This window comes from Sciurus carolinensis, chromosome 6 (assembly GCF_902686445.1).
Source record: "Sciurus carolinensis chromosome 6, mSciCar1.2, whole genome shotgun sequence".
NCBI lineage: Eukaryota > Metazoa > Chordata > Mammalia > Rodentia > Sciuridae > Sciurus > Sciurus carolinensis.
The window spans coordinates 104,853,378-104,873,378 of NC_062218.1; the positions used below are offsets into that span (position 1 = coordinate 104,853,378).

The 20,001-nt window shown below is 41.4% G+C and overlaps 1 protein-coding gene across 7 annotated transcripts in view; it reads right to left on the reverse strand.

The window, feature by feature from the left end:
• Positions 1-20,001, reverse strand: part of Ppp2r2b (protein phosphatase 2 regulatory subunit Bbeta) — a 433,386-nt gene that overhangs the window by 243,251 nt on the left and 170,134 nt on the right. For 2 of the 7 annotated variants that reach the window (XM_047555458.1, XM_047555457.1), the window contains one exon: positions 9,938-10,131. The exons of 2 other annotated variants lie outside the window; for them this stretch is intronic. In XM_047555458.1, the coding sequence (XP_047411414.1) occupies positions 9,938-10,131 (194 nt within the window). Of the gene's footprint in view, positions 1-9,937; positions 10,678-20,001 lie in introns of those variants that run through there. 3 more of the 7 variants (XM_047555461.1, XM_047555462.1, XM_047555463.1) reach the window with 3 other exon arrangements.

Genomic DNA, 20,001 nt, shown 5'->3' on the forward strand with positions numbered 1-20,001 from the left:
GGTGTGAAAAGAAAGAGAATGGTGTTTTCATATGAAAAGTAAGTTGGATGCTTCAAACAATAATAAAGAATTGTTAAGTATAGCAGTTATAAATTTGGAGAACAATTATAAAAATCTGTAGTAAGATTGCTTATGAGGTGTCTGTGTTCTCATTCAAACTCAAATTAACTAAAACTGGGCATGGTCTTTGTCATTCTGGGTGTGGTTTGTACAAGAAAAAATGTAGCCTCCAATCATCAATCCAAACTTAAAGGTCTCGATTCTTCATTACACCATTCATCAAATTAATACTGTTTAAAACAGGCCTATCATTATTGATGACTTCTCACCTTACCTTTTGGAATTCACTGTCAATTATTAGTCCCAAATGCATGGGGTATAGATCCTTTCGTATTTATTTATTTCTCTCATATAAGCAACAACATGTTGCCTCATCTCCTGCCATATTTTTGTAGATTTGAAAACACTCAGCAAAATGGCATGACCCGTCCAAGGACACAGAGATAGTATTGCCAGTCGTGGTTCTAGATCCAGGCAGGCTCTGATCACAGCCGGCTTAGGTGGTTAACTACATCTCGAGAAGGACAGAGTGTCATCTGCTCAAATAGATGGGAAGATATCTGAGAAGAACAGTCTTACACTTCAGCACACTCGCAGCACATCCCGCACAGCACTTGGCAATACATTTTGTTTTGAACTGATGAATTCTCTCCCTTACTTTGTAACACTGGAGGATACTGGGGCCTTCCTGATTTCTCAAAGAGCCAGGTTCACATGGGATTTATAGTCCCTGGCCCATGGAGTATACAACAGCAGAGGAGAAAGTCTATTGCGCCTGTCACATCATGTCACTGAGAGCTTAGCCTCACCAATTGGCACTTGCTCTTCCCTGTCAGTGCAGCAAGATGAGCAGCACCCTGCTCACCAGATGGTTATTTGTTCCACCAGCCACCTTTGCTGCATCCCTGATTCACTCCAGCCCAGGACTGTCTCCAGCATTCATGCTGCAAGGCAGCTCCTGCCAACAACTTTGCCAAATGGCTCCTCTCAAAGTCATGGGCTGCCCAGACAGACTGGCTCCTCCATCTGCAGCAGCTTTTGGCAAGGAAACAGTTCCCTTTCTGGCTCCTCCTCTTGGCTGCACCAGAGCCTTCTTGCCAGAAGGAAGATCTGACCCTTCAAGGAAGTACAGCCAGACTTGGAATTCTGGGGCCACTGAGAGCCTATGCCTGTGTTCTCCCAGTTCCACCCAGAGCATGACAGCAGAACATACCAGAGACAGACATAAAGCATCACAGATACTTAGAGCCAGAAAAGTCTACAGAGAGCATACTCCCCCTCCCCCACCTTCAACCTCATTATTAGTAGATTAGGAAACTGAAGCCCAGAGAGTAAAAGTGACTAATTATGGTGGCAGGACTGGGAATCCTACCCAGGGCTTCTGACGTACATTTCACATCACTGCTTACGATACTGCATTGCCTTTAATTTTTTCTCAGTTCATTTTCAAATTCTTGATAAAAATTGAACGCTTCGTATTGGTATTGATTCAAAAGAGTATTTCTTTAGAAAAATGAAGAGCCTTTTCTCTGTGTCAACATCATGGCTTTTGTTTTAAGCAGGTGTGCTCACATACTAAATTGAGATGGTTTATGGCAGTGTTTAAAAATAGGGAGTTTAGAATCAGACCCGGATGTGATCTGTTTCCCTTACTGTTGTGTAATAATCTTATGCTGCTTCAATGTTTCATTTAAAGGGGGATAAGAACCGTATCAACCTATCGAACTGTAAGGATCAATGAGAAAAAAAAAAAAAAAGCAGTTTAAGGGTGAAAGCCTGTCCCTGGAACACAGAAAGCCCTCCCCCAACTGCCCACTGCTTATTCTCACTTACTAACACTCACACCTATAATGGCTTTAGAAGACACAGTTACTGTGCACATATAAACAGGTATGACTGGTGTTCTCATTTTCCACACTGGGGAAATTCAAGTTCTTGAGGTTAAGTGCCTGATTCAGGGTTATACAGAGAGTAAGTAGAGGACCAGAGATTTCTTCTTGCCATTCTACTAAGAAATGGGAACCAGAATCTCAGAAAGGAGAACATTTGAAAACACACACACACACACACACACACACACACACAATCACTGCAGCATCTTATGTAATATAAAATCTGGAAATAATTTTCTATCTATTCACAGGGGGACTGCTAAATCAATGATGGATACAGTCATACCATGGAGCACTGTATAGTCATTAAAAAGCACAGACAGACACAGGATTTCTGACATGTCAAGATCTTTAAGACATATGAGTGGGACAAAAAAAAACCTGCAAATAAAATAGGAAGTGTGCATTCATTTACACCTGCCTCCTGAGAGACACACTGCATCTAGCAGACCCCAGCTTTCCCAGGTTAAAACCTGTGGGGACCCATATGGGTCCTTGAAGCCCACACATTCTTTTGTCCCGTATCCACAGATCAGTCTTCATCTCTCTACATTTGCTGTAGCAATCAAGTCCTTCTCATCTAAAGCACAGAACTGAGAATCTGCCTTACTCTTCCCATTACCCATGATGACCTTCTCTCTAAAGAAACCAATGAATATGAGTTAGTTTCCCACATTTCTCACTGCATTTTCTGTCATCATCACTCCTAACTTGCTCTCTAGTGAACTTGGAGCATAAGCATTGCAGGATTTCTGGATTATTTGTAACAAAACCTTGTAGAAACAATGCTTTCAATGGGATGGTTATGGCAGAGCTGATTTTCTGCTAGAATCTAGAGTTCTCCTGGAAAGCAAAAGAAGGAAATTCAGTGGCAAAGATGGCAGGTTGGATGAACACAAACTCCTGTCAGTGGGGGCTGAGAGACTGGAGAGCAGCTTTGGCCAAAGGGAGGTCTCAGATACCTCCACCTACGTGTACAAAAGGACACTGGCCATCAAAAACACTCCTTTTGCCGTGATACAGGCAGTGAAAGGAGATGCCATCAGCTCTGGAGAATGGGCACATAGGTGGCCAACTCAGTTCAGCCAGGGAACTACATCGTTAATGCTTTAGGATGGAGTGAGGGACATCAAAAAGGCTATTTAAAAATTTCAGTCAGTGCTCACATTTAGACTGCTCAGTTCCATATGTATTCTCTTCTGTTCTTAGTGTAACAGAACCAAACTACTGAAGGAGCAAGTTAGCTAAGGATTCTGGCTGGGTGAAGGAATTCCGCTCCCTCCCAGAATGATGGGGAAATCCAGAGTTGGCCACTGGGGTACTCGGGAAAGATGGTTCCAGTGGATATAGCAGCACAGAGTGGGCACCAGGGGGTGTCTGTGGAGGGTGAAACTCAACCTGCATTTGTCCTCCAAAGTTCTGACAAGAAGCCAGGTGCTGTGGCTTATGACTGTAATTCCAGTTACTCAAGAGGCTGAGGCAGGAGGATGCAAGTTTGACGCCGGCCTGGGTAACTTAGCGAGATCCTGTCTCAAAATTGTTTAAAACATTGTTAAAAAAAAAAAAAAATTGAGGATATAGCTCAGGGGCAGAATGTTCCTGAGTTCAATGCCACAACAATCCCCACAAGCACGCACACACACACACACACACACACACACACACACACGCCCTGACAAGAGGCAGCATGGTTGGCAGAGAGTAGTGCTAGAGCCCAGGCTGTCTTGGTTCCATTCTGGTCCATACAAATAAGCATGTTTGCAATAAAAGGATGCTTGATATACAAGTTTCTTTGGTTCTCTAGACCTCGGAGTTTCTTATTCTGAAAAATGGGGCTAATATAATCACTTTCTCAGAGTTGTGGAAGGAGATTAAATGACCACACACAGGGGCAACCCTTGGGAAGATGCCTGGAGTACACATAGTACTCTCGATGTCCTCGCTCTCTTCCCTCAGCTAAGTGTCGAAATTGGACCCTTGGTTTCTTCTTAAATGCAAATGCCAGAGTCTAGGAATGTCAGTCTACAGCTGCGCACTTTTCATTGAGCATTACCAATATTTTGACAGGACTGGCCTAATATTATTCACCCCAGGTTCATTGGTACGTTTCTGACCAGCGTTCATAAAGGGCTCAGGATTGCCCCTAGGGACCTGGATGCTAATAATGAATACTTGCTAGTGATTTTCAATGCACTCTGGTTATTATGTTGAGTAGCAGAACACTTCCCTTCCCCAGAAAGGTCATTTACAATAGTATAAGGCAGCTTCTTCCCACCTTCCATTTCAGGTTTTTCTGAGAGCTCAAAACACTCATCCATATGCATTGAAAAAAACCATTCTGATCTGGCATTTGCATACAAATACCAAAGCAACTTGGGGAACTAGAGTCAGCTCTCCATCATGTGACAACACTTTCTTTTATTTTTCTAATGCCTTCCCAGCATCTTCATTTTAAATGCCATTTTCCTGTACCTTCCCATATATATCCATCCAGCTTCCCCTTTTCTTGTACTTATGTAGGATGGGGGAGGGGGCAGGGACCTTTATTTTCACTTTAATTCTTGTAAAAAGCTATAGCATTTCATAAGTCACTCAGATCTCAAGTTTGGAGACCCTCTAAACTCAACTCACTTCAGACTAGGCTCATCATTTTACCACACTGCTGGGAAATGGTCATAATATTCAAATATTATTTGAATAATATTTTCATATTTGGTTATTATTAGTTACCAAGACTCCTATTCCATTGTGAAGTTTTTTTTGTTACAATTTCTTTATATGGACCCAAGGATCAGTTTCCTTATAATTTCTCATTCTGTCTGAAATTCTGCCCTGGAATGTTCTTCTAGGCATCTCTTCTATTCACATGGTTTTAAATACCTTTACTATGTTAGTGATGTCTAATTCCAAATCTATATATCCTGTCCAGGTCATTCATCTGAGCTTCAGGCCCAGATATCCAAGTGCTTGCTTACTCAAAATTCTCAGTGTGAAACTAAATATTGCACAAGTCCCTCAAACTAATCAATTTCCAAAGTCTGTTTCCTAATTCCCTAACTATTCACTTCATGCATCCATTTTAATGGTAAAATGCTGGGACTAGTCCTCAACACCATCTTCTCCATCTACATCCAATCTGACACCATCAAGTGAGCCTGTTACAGTCTTTCTCTATAATGTATCTCAAATCCATTGGATTCTCTTCATCTCTATTGCTGCCATGATTCCAGGATCAAGCCCTGGCCTCCTACTATATCTCCCAGTTTTTATCTCTATTCATTTCATACTCAGTCCTCTGACCCCACCCTACAGGGCAACCACACTCAGCTTTTGAAAAAACAAACCTGATCATATTCCCCCTGAACCCCCTCCCCCCAATTGAAATCTTTTAATGGCTTTTGATCCATCTTTGGATAAAGTCCAAACTCCTTATGGTCAACAAGGCTCAACATAAGCTGGTCCCTGAATACCTCTCCAGTATCTTTTTTTCCCAGTATTTTATTATGAAAAAATTTAAACAGACATCAAAGTGGATAAAAGATTTACAGGGATAATCCATAGGCCCATCTGGATTTTGCTATTAATATTTTATAACTGCTTTATCATATTTCTATCCATTTATCCACCATGCTATCCTACCATGAGTGGTCCTTGCTTTTGGTGTGTTCCAAGTCAAACTGCAGACTCCAGTCTCACTTTCACTCCTCTCCCCCTTCCTCTGTACACTCCAGCCACTGTCAGCTTTCCGGCCCTTGAATCTGTCAGACGATTCTGTCCCTGGGCTTGTGCATCTTTTGTCCCTTCTACCTAAAATACCTTCAGCTCTTGTTAATTCAGAACTCATCTTTCAGGTCTCAGTTTAGACTGTCTATGAGAAGTTGTCCCTGAACTTCCAATCTAAATTAGAACCCCACATACGACTTCAAGGCACCTGGTGTCTTCCCTTAATATCACTTATCACAACTAGTAACTACATATTTACTGGAAAAATTGCTTGTTTAATGTCTGCCTCCTCTGCCAGATGAAAAGCTCCATGAAGACAAGGACCGTGTCTGCATTGGGACCTGCTGTATCACCTCCACAGAAACTCAACTAATACTTATTGAAGGAATTAAAGGCAAAATGAATCAGTAATAGGGAGGAATGACATGAACTAGTGAACTTGTTTTCCTTTCATATGTGCAAACAGGACAGTTTTTTGTTTGTTTGTTGTTTGCTTTGTTTGCTTTATTTTTGTTTTTAAGGTCTCTGACAGAAGATGGAACCTCCTTGTGGCCAGAATACAACCAGCAAGTACATTAATAAAATTACTAAATGACAAGATCCATGGCTGGCAGATGAGCCAAGAAAAGACTATGGTGGGTTCTAGTGATTTGTCCTCTACCTCCAATGCCCTTCCCCCGCAAGATCACCTCAAATGAACATACAACTAAGGAAAGAGAGTACGCTTGCTATGTAGGTACAGCTTACATAATAACAGCTATTGTAGCATACTGAGAACATTTATTGAAGGCTGGTTTTGTATAGGCACTGTCCTTAGTACTTTCTTTGTATCAAATCATTTTTCCTATGCCATAGGGTCCTATTGTTATTCCTATTTTACAGCCAAAGAAAACTATGAACAAAACAGTTATTTTAAAACATTCCATTTATGAGAATATTCTGTGTCTTCAGTTGAAAGCAGAAGATTAATCCAGAAACCCAAAAACTACTGTAATGGAGAGAGGGTTCTAGTTGGCTCCAACAGAAGCCTAACTGAAACCCCCATTCCTTGTGCAAAGCACTTCCATTTATTTCATTCATGTCCATTATCTTTATTCTGAGTTTCAGAACCATATATATACCTGCCTTCTTGAGAGTAAGAAATCCACAGATAGAACAGAGATTTGAGAGATGAACCCTTGAGGAAACCCTGAATTCCAGATCTGCAAAGGTCAATCAAACCATCATGCTGACTTTATTTTTATGGTCACTCCAACTCCACCTGATGCCCTTACTCATCTATAAACCCATACATACACTGCAAACAATCCTTCCCCAGATGGAAACCCAGCTTACACACAAAGAAGAAGCCATTGTGATCAAGAGCTATAGTTAAAGGAAAATGAGGCAGTGCAGAATTTCCTAATAAAAACACCTGGGCTCAGACACTGTCCTGAGTTGGAGTATTAGCTTTTCCATTGACTGTGTAACCTTGGCAAATTAATGTCTCCAGGCCTCAGTTGAATTTGTTTTCTTTGTTGGAAAATGAGAACCACTTAATTGAGTTGGATATGTTGAAAAGCTACACATAAAGAGCTCAGCAAAGTGTTCTGGAACACAGAAGATGCCCAAAGATGTTAACTTTAACAATGGAAGAAAGATAGGAAAAGGTGGGTGAGGGGCAATAACTTTAAGGCTCAGGATAACAAAAAAGTCACAGGAAATGTATTAATGTCTTTAGCAAATACACATCATGCACTGAGTTATAAGAGAAACTTGGGTAAAAAGTGTCCTTTAGCATTTGCATTGCTCTTAGCTGGATGAACTTGCCTGCAGCTACCACTTACAATGCAAATTGAGCTTAGAGTCCTTCACACTAACTACACAGCAAAACCCTTTCAGCTTTAAATAGAATACTGCAGTGTGGAATGATCTGAGCAAAGGGGAGAAAAATTCACCGATAAATGTGAAAGAGATTTTAGAGAGGGGCGGGGGAAGCCTGATACATCTGAGCAGGTAGGAGGAAAATGCAAATATAAAAAGGAACAGAAAAGTAGGGTCTATAAAAAGCCCTCGAGGCTAATTCCTCTGTAAGCAGGTTTAAGTTAATATGGGGAAAGAGAACTTTTGGGGAGGAGAATTTTAACAGAGAATACTTGAATCTGGTGCTCTCTCAAGGTATGCTTCTACTTCCTCAGTGGAAGGCGGACTTGTTCTCCATGGCCAGCCAACTCTAAGAATGTTCCCTGAAATGAATAGGTCAAGAATAGAAGAACTTCTTGCTGGGTCCAACTTCTGGTATTTACAGAGTCTAACTTCCATTTTACCCCTTCCCCTACCTTTACTGAGATTGAGTAAAAAGAGAGAGAGAGAGAGAGAGAGAGAGAGAGAGAGAGAGAGAAGTAGAGATCTGAGAGGTTGATTCTCACACATATCAGAAAAAAATTTAAGAGCTCTTTGCTATAAACTCATGCCTCATTTTTGACTACATGAGCCCACATATTTCATCCAGAATCATAATTTACAAAAATTCCATAAAATAGGAATAAAGGAAGAATCCAGGGACCCAAAAGCAATAAGAAATGCCGTTTTTAACTGATTTCTTCATCCTACAATTGACACTTCTATACATATACCTCCAATTTGGCCATCTTCTCAGCTTGGTAAGTTTCCTTTGCCTGCATAATGTAATATAGATAAAAACACAAAGGCAGCCTTCTTTCTTCATAGTCAAAGAAATGTTTCCCCCCAAAGCCTATAAACCCAAGGCCTACTTCTTTCTTGGATGTCATGCTTATATACTGAGTTGTGATATAGTACCCATCACTGACTTGGTACAAAGCATGAAGACTGAGGAAGAACATCTTACAATCATGTTGTCATCATGAAAGAGAATCAGTGAATATATTGCTCATTATGGGGAAGGGATGGAATGTACATCTTAAATGGCATCTCTAAGCTCTTGGAGGCCAGAGTTTAAACTCTACTTTATGAAGCACTGTGGAAATACTGGGCAATGAATAGAAAAACATATTTTCAATAGCACTGGGCATTTTTCCTATCAAAACTTTCAGGGATGTTTACGGAAGATGCCCCCAGATTGTGTGTGTCTTTTTTTTTTTTTCTTCAGAGTTTGAACTCTTTTACCCCCCCCACACACATTTCACTAGTAGTTGTTTGACTTGATTAAATATTACAGAAATTGTAGCATTCAAGAATAATAAGAATGATCTTAAATTAACATACCTTGCAACATTTTCCCAAAGCACTTTCACACATTTTTTCTCACAAGGATATTGCTAATATGACAATACAACACTTTATATTAGTGGCTAAGGATAAAGGCCTACAGGTAGAAAATGAAGCAAAAATGCAAAAGTTTTGTCATTCAAATAAAATGTCTCCACTCTCTATTCACACACAAAAGGCGGAATAAGATCCACCTGCTGACTTTCCCTGCCTGCTTGCACAGCGCTGGGGCTAATGTCAGAACAAGCTGGTTGAGAGAGAGAGAGAGAGAGAGAGAGAGAGACGACAATTTCACCTCTTGGCAAAGCTCAGCTTGCTGAACCCTCTTGCTTTCTGCTGGCTGTTGATTCAGCAGAAACTACTGCTGCAGAATTCATAATGGTGATTTTTAAAGGCCACACCGATCGCATTGGTCGCCCCACGTGTCAGCCTCGTTTGCTCGCCACTGGAACACTATTTCCCCAGCCACCTTTTTATTTCTTGCTAATGCACTTCCAAGGGGAAACGGGCTCGCCCTTTTGCAAAGGGCCTTTTGGGGTTTTGATTGTCTGACCAGGTAAAACCCGGCCAGTCGGAGAGATGAATGAGCAGGAAATGAAACCATGCCCTCCCCGCAGCCACTGAGACGCACAACATCATTTTGCTCAGGGAGAGGTGGACCAAGGTCCTACCGGGTCCCTCCCTTCTTCTCTCTCTCCCAGACCTCCTGTAAGAATCTTAGAGCAGAGGTCATCTGCCTTCCTGAGGTCATCTTTCCGGATGGGAGCCGCGCCCTGAAAAAAGCCTAATCCCCAAGGGCCATTTTAACTCCCAGGGGCGCCGGGTCCACCTGCTGCTGAACGCAGGGCTCGCCTCGCAGAGCCCGGATGGATGTGCGGCGCCCTGGCGGTTACCCTGCCATCTGAGCCCGAGCCCCTGCCCCAGCCCCCGGGGCCGGGGAGTCTCCGCCACTACGCGTCTAGCTGCCCACTAAGCACAGTGATCCGCAACTTGCACCCGGCCCCAGCGGCGGAATGCGGACGGGCTGGCGTTACCTTCGGTCGCATAGCTGTGGTCGCGCAGGAAACTGTTGTTGATTTTGCGGGTATCAATGTCCTCCTCCATTGACAGCAGGCTTACTTGCGTGGGAACCAGAAGCCGGCAGACAAGTATCCATGATCCCTCCCCGCAGCCAGTCTCACAGGAGAGGGGGGCAGGGGAGCCAGTGGGACTGCACCATGGTCCGAGCCTGAGGAGGAGACGGGGAGGCGGAGAGAAAAAAAATAAAAACCCGGCAATGGAGCTGTCACCTCCTCCACTCGGGCTCTCCGAGGCTGCGGCGGCTCCTCCCGCGCGGTGTGCTCACTTCAGCTCCAATTCCCAGCGAGGATGCTGCGCCTACCTCCGCTGCCTCCGGGTGCCAAGATGCGCCGTGCCCCGAGGGGTCTGGTCCCGCCCGCCCGCCCCGGAGGCGCTCACAAGCGGGGCAGGGGAGATGCCCAACAGGTTCCCCTCGTTGGCAGTCGCTCCAAAATGCAAAAAAGGTCCCTCCTCCCCTGGGAGAGCGGGCAGCCGCGACAAAATGGTGCCTTTCCGGACCCAAGCTGCAGTGGCGAGATGGCAGGGGCAGGATTCAGGCTTGCCTGGCCGGGATGAGGGTGTTGGTCCCGCGGGAGGGCGGCTCCGGCAGGAGGGGGCTAGTGAAGCCGGCGGGGAGCTGGGCAGGGCGCTGCGGCCGGCGCCAGCGCACTCACCCTCACACCCACACGCGCGCACTCGCAGCTGCTGCTGCTGCTGCTGCTCCTGCTGCAGGAGGCTGGAGGCGGCTGGTGCATTAAAGGCGAGGCTCCTCCCAACCGCGTCAGCAGCCCCAGGACTCTTCCCCAGCAGCAGTTGTGCCCCAGGCAGAGGCTGCGGCTGCTCTCTGCTGCAGTGGGGCGCACGCAGCCGCGAACCGGCACCTGGGCAGCAAGCAGTTAGCTTTCAGGTTCACGCGAAAAGCATAGACGCGCTCTTCCAACCTCTCCCTCTCGTGCCTCGCAGCCAAGGGCCGCGTCTACACTAACACTCAGAGTCCTAAGCTCACTGCCTTTCTCAAGACACCTGCACTTCATTCAGGACACCAAGTAGAAGTAGGTTCCTTTGGATAGACTATAAGTCCACCGAGGTCCCTTTCGCTCACCCCTATATGATACGGTCCCTTGCTGAAGTTAAAGGGAGAGGCCTGGAGCTCGAAGCCTCAGAAAGAGTGGACAAGGTGGGAAGGAGAGCTGCTCATAGTCTGGCTTAACCGCTCTGTGCTAGGAATAGAAGAAAGACCCAGAACAAGAACTTCACAATGGCAGTCACGTTGGACTCTTCCATTCCAAAAAGGGTCAAAACATCTAACTGTAGAACGCTGGGATTCAGAAAAGCGTCAGTGTCTACACAGGCAGAGGGAACTGTGAATCTAATCAACAATTTGAAGACGTCCACTCTCCTTAGCCCTTTGTACTTTGTTTCGAACAAACTGCCCCAGCCCCTCCGTTCAGTTTTGCTTGTGCAGAAACTCCATTTGCTCTCAACATGGAAGGTACATTAAAACATGAGGAGCCCCGTGCTCACAAGAACCACTGCTACTCTGAGGGAATTAAAGGATCCAATTAACCGGGAAAAGAGGCCCCTCTTCCTACCTCAACTAGGAGGATAATACAGAAATACAGAATTCCCTCCCCCATTCACCTTTCTCCAAATTGCAAATTCTGCATTTGAAAGAAAATGAGATCATTATTGTTATGAAACAACCAAAATCATTTAATGAAGCAACCCAAATCACTAAAAAGCCAATTTGGAAAAGAAATTTCCCCTAGTTTCCCCTTGTAGAAGGTATTCCTTTCAATGGGTGTCACTGTAGGGAGAGGCATCAGCAAATGTCTTGCTCAGTTAAGCTCTACAAGTTTAGCTAGATGAGCCCAGAGGGACCTGTGAGTTAATTATATACATACAATGCTTCGGCTAACACAATTTAGAAAGTATTTGAAGTTCAAAAAAAATGGGAAAACAAGTCTTTAACTGAGGTTGGGAATTGTCATTAGATTTCCAAGAAGAATAGATGCTTCTGGCAGGTGGAAAATGACATTGTTCCCATATTCAGAAAGTGACTCCTTACACCCAGAAAAAGAGAGAAGAAATATCTCTTGATATAATTTTTTTGGGGAAAGTTCAACTTCCAGTGGACTCTATTTTATTTTCATTTGATGGTTAATTCCTACACACTTGTTTGACTATGTGATCAAAATCCATACACGTGAAATTTAAGTAATAGATGAAGACAAATGCAGTTTGATTCCATCCACTTCATTGTCAGTTGTTCAGGCTGGTTCTTCCCTTTGATGTACTGTGTGCATCAGTAAGGCTGCAGGATTCAATCACCTGTAGTTATAGTGGCCAACTTCTCCTGGAGATTGGCATATGGTGGGGGAAGTAGCGGTAGGGCAAAGAGCTAAGTTCATCTCTTAGTGCATCAAGGTGGTGAGAAGACGTCTTGCATGGAGTTGAAATGAGCTTAAGATGGAACGGGAGGCTTTGGAACAGTATTTGGGAAATTCTTCCCCTTGTCTTCTGGAACCTGGGCTAGACTGAAGCAGAGCTGTGGGATGAATCAGGTAGGATCAGGCTCATTGGCCAGGCTGTGCTTGAGGAATTTTCCACTGTATCCAATGGGAGAAATGTCCTTTCCACAAATTGAACCTCTGGGTTTACTAAATTTTCCCTCTCACATTTCCTGCAAAACTCCTCCTGCCTTTATTCAACTACACACAAGACACAAGTTCTGAGAAGGCAAGATGGACTTCCATTTACTAAGTTGGTTTCAAGGTTTCTGTTCTTTTGCACTGTGAAAAATGAAGAACTAGCCCTTCGACCAAAACCAAGGGGGAAAATTCCATTGGCTGTTAACACCATGACATGACAAAGGAAGTAAGATCATGAAAGAACCCTGTACTGTGCTGTGGAGGGAAGGGACTAAAAGGACCTACTGAGCTCCCTTCTCTTCCTCCAGTATATCAAGTTCTTTCCGAAAGCTCCCAGCCTATTTCTCATGTTCTTGGCATTCTTTGGTTTCTCAACTGTCCCTATTTCACTGAGACCTTCCCTAACTACACCACCATCCCTACTTCCAGTATTTTCTAGCTCCACAATTTATTTTTTGTCTTTTCATGAGCCAGTTGATTTTATAATATGTTTACTTTTTTTGTTTTGTTTTGTTTTGGTTTGGTTTGAAGGATTGAACCCAGGAGCGCTCAACCACTGAACCACATCTCCAGTCCTTTTTTGCATTTTATTTAGAAACAGGGCCTTACTGAGTTGCTTAGAGCCTCACTAAGTTGCTGAGGCTGGCTTTGAGCTCAGGATCCTCCTGCCTCAGCCTCCCAAACTGCACTGGGCTGTTTACCGATTATTATCAAACGTTTCCACTCTATCTCCATTATCTCCACTAACTAGATGCTTCACTGTATTTGTTGAATAGAAATAACTATTTATTGAAAGGGTAAATTACTTAATCTGTTTAGTTAATTACTTAATCTGTTTAGTTATATTTAGATTTGTATCTCTCACCTTGTTAAAGTTCATGCAAAAAATAATGTTTTGAGCTTGAAATGTTCTAACTTATTACTCTTATTCTAAGTTCTTTTTGAAATTATTGCCCTATTCATTGCTATATGTATATATGCCCACACCAAAATTTACTGAACACCTAATATATGCCAAGTTTATTCTAAGTGAGGGATACAGATAATACAAAACAGCTTCCTCTCCTTCACAGAACTTAATTTTATCATCCAATGTTAATAACACAAGCTTTCTTAGAAATACAACAAATATATTATAAGTCAACAGACCATAGCATAATGTTAAGTGCCAAGGCTCTGATAATCAGGCAAAACTGATTTCCTACCATTTATTATTGTATGCTCAAGTGAGTTACAAGCTCTAGTTAAGCAAATGATTTTCTTATCTATAAATTAGGAAGGAGAATAATATGTATTTCATCAAGTTATTGGGAAGATTAAATGAGATAATGTTAGTACTACACTTTGAGTTCTTACTTTTATCATCAACACCATCAATATTCAACAAAATTTAAGTGCCTTCTTTGTCAGACACTGGAATAGGACTGGAGATTCAGCATGAGATGTATAATCAGTCTGTGCTGTCATTGAACTTAGTGTCTAATTTACAGTTTATGTAAAGGGGGCCACAAGCTACAGCAGGGCAGCAGAGGGCTCTCTGAAAGGCTGACCTAATTCAGTCTTGTGCTTTACACAGAAAGAGCCAATTACAAATACACAGCCTTCTTCTGTTACCCAATTCAGCATGACAGCATGTGGACACATTCTTTTTTTATCACCCTTGTCATGGGCCCCCTCCCCCAACACTCACAAATGCCTTCCCCCAGTTAGACTAGTGCTTCCTACACTGGAACCTTTTAGCTCATCCTGTCCAATTAGCACATTAAATATCTACAATTTTATTAAAGCCCTTGACCTGAACCAGTCTAGAGATTCTTAATATAGGCTTTAGGTGTCAGACAGTCCTGGTTTGTGTCCCAGTTCAGGCATTTATGAATTTCTTGACCTTTGGCAAGTAATTTAACATCTCTGAACCTCTGTCTTTACAAAATGGAAGGGAACAGTGGTAGTTACTTCACAGGGTTTTGGGTGGCATCAGAGACAATTTAAGACAAGTGCCTGGTTCAGGGTTGGCCCAGTGCCAGGTCTGACGCTGATCGTGGTGCTTCATGGAGATCTCTAGCTGAACAGAGCTAGAGAGACACATTGCAAGTCAGACATTCATGTGAGCAAAAGTGACCCAGAAACCTGAATTTTACAACCTATCAATGTCTTAATGAGCAACTGGAAACTGGACATGAGAAGATTTACCATCATGCAGAAACCCTGCATCCATCATGAAGTTCCACGCAAAGGCCAAGAAGGAGGGCTATTCCCTTCTGACTTTCTCCTTACGAGTGGGCAGAGATAGCCACGTTTCTCTGTCAAGGAGTCATATGGAATTCCTCTCCAGGATCACTAATCACCAAATGCACAACTCTCTCTCTCTCCAAGGTGGCTTATGTGCCAGCTGCCCAGAGGCTGACCTCTAAATTTCTAGCAAGTTTGCAATTCTTTCTTGTGCATGCTACAACATGTAATATCACATGAGTAATCCTTTAACATGGTATTTAACTCAGGAAAAGAAAACAGAGCCTCTTGTCCTCACAGTGGTGTATTACTGAAATGTCCCCTCTATTATTCAAGTACAGAAACTCATGAAAATACCCAGTGGTGTGCTGAAGCTGGTGTGGAACAGTTATTGACAGCTGATTTTGCATATTGTGCACTTCTTTTTCTGACCCTGTTTTTTATTTTAATGGGTCTGGGCCCTTGAACATGCTAGGCAAATGATCTAGACTGAGCTACACCTCCAGCCTCTTTAGCTCCACTTTGAATGACATCGTGTTGGTAGTTTAAAATCTGAAATCTGAGCCTGGTGTGGTGGCAAATATCTGTAATCCCAGTTACTCAAGAGTCCGAGGTAGGAGAATCAAGTCTGAGGCTAGTCTGGGCAACTTAGACTCTGTCTCAAAATACAATAAAAACAGCTAAGGATGTAGCTCAGTGGAAGAACTCTTGCCTACTTAGTATGCCTGAGACCCTGGGTTCAATTCCCATTTCTGACCCTGTACTCCCTCCCAAAACTTTGAAATCTGCCATAGTAGGATATTTATGTCAAGTGATTTAAAAAAGCTGTATAAATCAAAGTTGTTTTTTTTTTTATAACTTGAGAGTTTTTCAACATTTACCAGCACACCAGTACAAACATGTGACTTGCTGTGTATCTTTACACTCATTACTGTTATCTGTGCAAAGATTTCTCTAAATCTACCGCAATGAGTCTGTCCTGGAACTTTCCATCATCCAACCAAAGTTTTCTGCCATAATTTTTTTTTTTGGTACTGGAGATTGAATCCAAAACTGCTTAAACACGGAGTCACATCCCCAGACCTTTTTCTATATTTTATCTAGAAACAGGGCCTTGCTGAGTTGCTTAGGGCCTCGTTAAGTTGCTGAAGCTGGCTTTAAACTCACAATCCTCCTGCCTCAGCCTATTAAGATGCTGGGATTATTGGCATATGCCACCGCACCTGGCTATTGTCAGTGTTAGATAACCACCTTCTTCTCCTTCTCCCCCCCCCTTCCTTCTTCTTCTTCTCTTCTTCATCTTCTTCTTTCTTCTTTCTTCTTCTCACTGAGAATTGAACCCAGGGACATTCTACCACTGAGTTACCTCCCAACCCTTTTTTGTTTTTTTATTTTGAGATAGGGTCTTTCCTTATACTGCCCAGGCTGGCCTCAAATTTGCAATCCTCCAGCCTCATCCTCCCAAGTAGCTGGGATTACAGGCATGTGCTGCCCCTCCAGGTTTAAGTAATTTTTAAAATCCTACCTTTATCATGAAACTTTCCCCTATCCATCAGAGGAAATCTAATGCTGTTATGAAATCGCCATGCTAGTATTGGGATTGCTCTGTAAGGCTCCTAAACCTGACAACTAAGGAGTGTTAGGCTATGCCCACTCAAAGAATCACTCTTCTTGACCATTCAGTTTCCATTGTCACCTCACTCTTGCCCTTGATTTGCTCAACTGATAAAACGAAAACATCCACTGTGCCTGATTTTGTTGAGAACTCTGCCTCTTTTACCTGTCTGGTTAAAATATTTGTGCAATACGAGAAAAGGTACAAAATTCTAAGGGACCAGATCTGAAAGCCAGAGAGGATATATTGTATCTTTCTCATTTATGAATTTTGGAGTTAAATTTAGGTTGTCTGTACAATGTAGTTTTAATTTGCATTATATATATTAGGTACAAGTGATGATTTTCAAAACTAGTTTAGCAATACTCTAAGGGTATTTTTTAGTACTGATTATATTGCTCAAAGTAAAATTCAAGTATAAACAGAGTATATTGGGACTTGTCTTTCGAAGTTTTAAAAAACAGTACAAAGAAATAACACTGTAGAACTTATTCTAAGAAAATAATTGTGGATATGGGCAAAATTGCAGCCATATGGTTCTCAGTGCATTATTTATAATCATGAAAAAGTAGAAACAATATAAGTACCCAACAAGGGAATTGGTTGGGCAAATTATTTTTATTCATATATTGAAAAATTATTGAGCCATTGATATAATAGCCAACACTTGTTGACTATTATGTACCAAGCAGTATGCAAAAAGGACTTTGCTTACAGTATCTAGCAATAGCTCCCAAGATAAGTACTATAATCATCTCCATTTTACTGTTGCAATAGAGTTAAATAATGCATCCAAAGTCAAAGAAATGGGAACCTGTCTCTGAATCATGATCTTAACCATTGTGCTTTAAAGAGTGTGTGTGTGTGTGTGTGTGTGTGCGTGTGCATGTGTTGGGGGGGTTGAGTGCACAAACAGAATCCACTCGAAATCTTCTTATAGACCACCTACCACTATATTCTGATTCGTTCCACATAGGGATAGCTATTCCTGTCTGTTGAAAATCCCTACTATTACATTGCTGTGGACGTGGCAAGATCAGATTTTCATACGTTGCCTGTGAGATTATATAATAGGACAGCCACATAGCTTTACAATTTCTCAAAATATTAAATGTTACTGAATGACCCAGCAATTTCACTTTTATGTGTACACATGAGAGCAATGAAAGCACATGTTCACACCAAACTTGTATATGAATGTTCATGGTAGTATTATTCATGACAGTCAAATTGTCGAAACAAGCCAAGTGTTCATCAACTGATAAATGGTTAAACAGATTTCCATATTCATATAATGGAATATTATTCAGTTATAAAAAGTAATGAGGTACTGACTGGGGTTGTGGTTCAGTGGTAGAGCACTCACCTAGCACATGTGAGACACTGGGTTCGATCTTCAGCATCACATAAAAATAAATAAAATAAAGGTATTGTGTCCATCTTCAACTAAAAAATTTTTTTTTAAAAAGGCAACGAGGTACTGATACATGCTACAACACAGTGAAACTTAAAAACATTATGTTAATTGAAAGAAGCCAGACACAAAAGTCCAAGACCATGTACTGTTATGATTCCATTTATATGACATGTTCAGAATAAGTATTTCATAAATACAGAAATAGATCAATGGCTTTCAGGGGCTAGAGGTTGGGTAGGGCAACTTCTTATGGGTTCAGTATTTTTTTAGGGTGATGAAAATGTTCTAAAATTAGATAGAGGCAAGAGTTACACAATTCTGAACATATTTAATACCACTGAATTGCACACTTTGACCATTATGACATGTGAATTATATCTCAATAAGGCTGTTACTAAACACTAAAAAAATCACTGCTATCATAAGCTATTATCACTTATAGGGATTATGCTATGTACTTCAGGCTTAGTGCAAGAAAACTTAAAAGTATCTAATGGCACAGCTACTCGGGAGATTGCAAGTTTGAGGTCAGCTTGGGCAGATGGTCTCAAAATAAAATTTTTCAAAGCACTGGGGATTTGGTTCATGGTCGAGAACTTGCCTAGCTTACATGAGGCCTTGGAATTGATCCCAAGTGCTACACACACAAAAAAGTATCTAATGGCAAAGGTTCATATTATGTTTAAAAAAAATCACAAAACAAAATAAACTGTTCCTTTTTTTTAGTTAAAAAAATGTGCATATGGCAGTGATTATGGACAGTTTTATCTTTTGTTCATAATTTTTGTTAAAGAAAACTTAGAACATGTATCATTTTGTAGTAAGAAAAACACACACACATATAAATATATATATATATATATTATGTATCATAAATACATAGACAGGTGGGGGTGGGGCCAAAGGGAGGCGCACTACTGGGGACTGAACCCAAGACCTTGCACATGCTAGGCAAGCACTCTGCCACAGATCTACATCTTTTAACCATATTTATATATTTTTTAAAATTTTGAAATAGGGTCTCTCTCACAAAATTGCCCAGGCTGGTCTTGAACTTGTGATCCTCCTGCTTTAGCCTCCCAAGTGGCTGGGACCATAATTTCTGCCATGCTACATGACTGAAAAGTATTTTTCTAATGCCATGATCTACTTCATGGGATGAAATCTTGTTCTGAAAAGATCAAATCATTTTCTTCACACCAGGAAGATGGAAAACACTGATGTAAAAAAGACGGGTATAATCAGAATGCATAGAATAACTGTCTCATAGAAAGATAACACAAACCATTTTGTAAATTGTAAATATTATAGTTACCATATTAAAAGTGAAAAAGAAACATGACATTAATTTCAATAATTGTTTTAGAATTTTAAACTTTTTGAAAATAAAATTAAAATATTTTATTTAATTTGACATACCAAAACATTGTAATTTTACCATCTAGCCAAATTCAAATTATGAATGATATATTTACTTTTTTCATAATGAGTCTTGAAATCTGGTGTTTTAACTTGAAGACCTTGCACAATTAACCACATTTCTAGGGCTCAGAAACTACATTTGCCCAGGGGTAACCAGGTTAAACAGTAGGCTTACCATGTTATTTCATTCACAAAAAGTTTTTTAATGTATCTTTTTTTTTTTTTGCAGTGCTGGGGATTGAACCCAGGGCCTTATGCTTGAGAAGTGAGCACTCTACAACTAAGCTATATCCCCAGCCCTTAATGTATTTTTTTGAAATGAATTTTTATCTACTAAGGTCTTAACTAGAATGTGATGCTAAAGTCAAGTTAAGCAACATTAATTTGATGAATCTCAAAATTATTTAAAATCATACAACCTGAATATAAAAAATACATACTCACAAATACATATGCATGTATTATGTAGAATAATTTGAACCCAATGTGCATGTCCCTTAAGAATCATAAACTGAATGAATAGAATTAAAAAAGATCAAGATTCTAAAAGTACCAAGATGATACCACATAACAAACTCGGATACTAAGCTGCAATACATTATTCAGTGGTTGTGAGAGTTATCACTCTAATGGGTCAACTGTTTAGTTCAACAGCTATGGCTTCAATTTCAGCTAGCAGAAGAAGCCCAAAAGCCAGATGTCACT